Here is a 2,619-nt window from a genome sequence, read left to right as displayed (position 1 = left end):
ACAAAGAAAGAAAGAGAACTCAAAGAGCAACTACAACCTAAGAGCGATAATAGGAGCGGATATATCGCTTTATGTTTCCGCTCTATCTGCCAAGGGAAATCCCGGTAAAGGGAACCCCGACCCCGAGAAGACTGTACTCATGTGCAACTAATTCAATATATATATTTTTTTAATGAGAAGCGTTTATAACAACACAAATAATATGACATTTTGAAAATAATAAGTTCCAAATTTTTTATAACCAGCAAATATTATCACACATTTAGGACCATATATTTCAAACTATTCATTTCTTTATTAAACTTTGATAATGCTGCATTAGAAATTAATCAGAAAGGAAAGTTATTTACACAATATCATCCAAGAAAAGAAATATACACTGGCCATATAAGAAATGTTTATATATTAAGAACACTTCAAGTTGAATTATTCTCATGATCAGGATCATAAGGGTCCATATTAAGATCAAAACCCTTATTTTCTTCAATACTTTTTCCCTTTACAATCCTCATTATTATCACCGATAAATTCGTCGGAACACTTTTGCTCGATGTCATACGTCATTTTCCGGCCACCACTGCCGCTAGCTCCGTCAACTTTACTACTGAAGTATTTAACGGCAACTTTTATCCTCCGTAATATAGCAAAGAACTCTTCCACTTCCTCTTCTGATATTGACTCCGTTTTCATCTCCTCTTTTGGCTTCTTCTTTGCAGTTTCTGAAACGTTAACGTCGTTATTCTCTGGTTTTCTTTTTTCTCCTTCGTCTTCCATTGACGTATTATGTCGAAGACTGACTATATAAAGGAAAGAGAAAACTTTAGATGCTTAACGGACCCCGTGAAGATAAGTGGTGACGGACGAATTCTTTTAGTGATGTAATGATATGACGAAAATTATTCTATCGATGACGTTTATGAATTTGGTGAAGGATAGTGAAGTGAATTTTTTTGTTTTTGTTTTGTGGTAAGTAGGCTGCGCATCCGTCGGATCGGATCGGATTTAGCATATTTCTGATTGTAAATTCGGATTGCAAATTATATAAAATGCAATCCGAATTATATTGGGTCGGATCGGATTTTAAAATTTGAATCGGGTAAATATTTTGAATTATCGAATTGGATTGTACGCCTTATTAAGGCTACTAACAATATTATCGACTATTGCACTTTTTAAGGCTATGGCTATTTACCCTTCGATTAAATTAAAAGGCAACAAATGTCTTTCATAGCAATAGACAAAACAAAAGTTTCATAGCAAAAGGTAAGACTTAAGAGAATCGCACTGAGCAACTTGAAGAGAGGATAGAGAGAAAGACTTCGATAAAAACTAAGAAAAGAAGAGTCTAAAGAGAGGTGAATGAAATGAGAAGACTAAACCCTAAAATATAAGTCTAATATTTATACATGCCTATATAATTCGAATTTCGGATCGGATTGGATTAAAATTATACCAATTCGAATCTGATTCGAATAACCAAACTTTTAAAAATATAATCCATATCCGATCCGAAATCCGATTAAAGTGGATCAGTTCAAATTCTCGGATATCCGATCCAAGTGCACAGCCCTACTGGACATAGAGCCCTAGGTGTGTAAGCTTCACTGCCCCAGATAGTGAAGTGAATATGAAAGCACTGTACTTTATATATGGAGAATTTTCAGTATTTATTTAAGGATGAAAATAATGAAGTAAATTGAAGGTGGATAAGTGGGTATGAAGTGGATGAAAATAGTGAAAGATTAAAATTTAAATAAGAGCTGAAACGAAAAATAATACTATCCCACATTTCCTTATGTGTTTAAATTTTGGTAGACAAAATTAGCTATCTGATACACGTGGTGTGGTGGTGGAACATTTTTAATAAATTACATAAAAGTATATTTCAACTACTTAATCTAAAACTTACATGTTTATACTGATTTGGATTACAAATGTCGTATCTAATTTAGTCCGTACGATCACCACTAATATATAAGGTAGGGATCAATGTCAAAGCTCTCGACACCGAAAGACACATGGTATGGAAAACGATTAAAAGAATTATTTAAATGCGTATATACTTGTATTGCATTTGTAGGAACATCAAATATTCCATGTTAATTTGTCCATTTTCATCAATATATTTTATTGATTTAGTTACCCATTACACAAGCCGACTCTCCAATCTTTTTTTAGTACTTGGCACCGTTAACGCTAAAAGTCTTTAGGGGCCACTGTTTGAACAAAATATTATGCTCTGTCGCATTAAATTAATGGATCAGCCTTTACATATAATGTATAAATTATGCATAAGTTAAACATCTACCAACTATTTTTAGTTTAAATGGTTGAGGAGCGGTTATTTGGTTAATTCTTCTTGACTAGACTTATATACCAAGATGGTTATACACAAAGCATAGCTCTGAAATCTCTTTTTTCGTTTTCAATGAAGGAAACATCCAAAGGACGAAAAATGTCTAAAAATAGCATAATTGAAAGCAACGGACAGCAATAAATGTCAAATTCTAAATCTAAGTGTCAAGAAAAAAAATTCTTCCTTTCTTTCTTTCTTTCGTTTTGACTGACTGAAATGGAGGAAGTGTGCATTTTGAGGGGTAAATTCTAAATTCACTTACG

General features: G+C 33.0%; 1 protein-coding gene across 1 annotated transcript; it reads right to left on the bottom strand.

The window, feature by feature from the left end:
• Positions 1 to 273: 273 nt before the first annotated feature.
• On the bottom strand, positions 274 to 814 carry LOC109222543. Its single transcript, XM_019386888.1, has one exon. The coding sequence runs from the start codon at positions 772 to 774 to the stop codon at positions 484 to 486; it is 291 nt and encodes a 96-aa protein (XP_019242433.1). The 5' UTR covers positions 775 to 814; the 3' UTR covers positions 274 to 483.
• Between the last annotated feature and the right edge of the window lie 1,805 nt (positions 815 to 2,619).

This window comes from Nicotiana attenuata, unplaced genomic scaffold (genome assembly GCF_001879085.1).
Source record: "Nicotiana attenuata strain UT unplaced genomic scaffold, NIATTr2, whole genome shotgun sequence".
NCBI lineage: Eukaryota > Viridiplantae > Streptophyta > Magnoliopsida > Solanales > Solanaceae > Nicotiana > Nicotiana attenuata.
The sequence above is the reverse complement of the archived record's forward strand: the minus strand, read 5'-3'. Positions and strand labels throughout refer to the sequence as shown.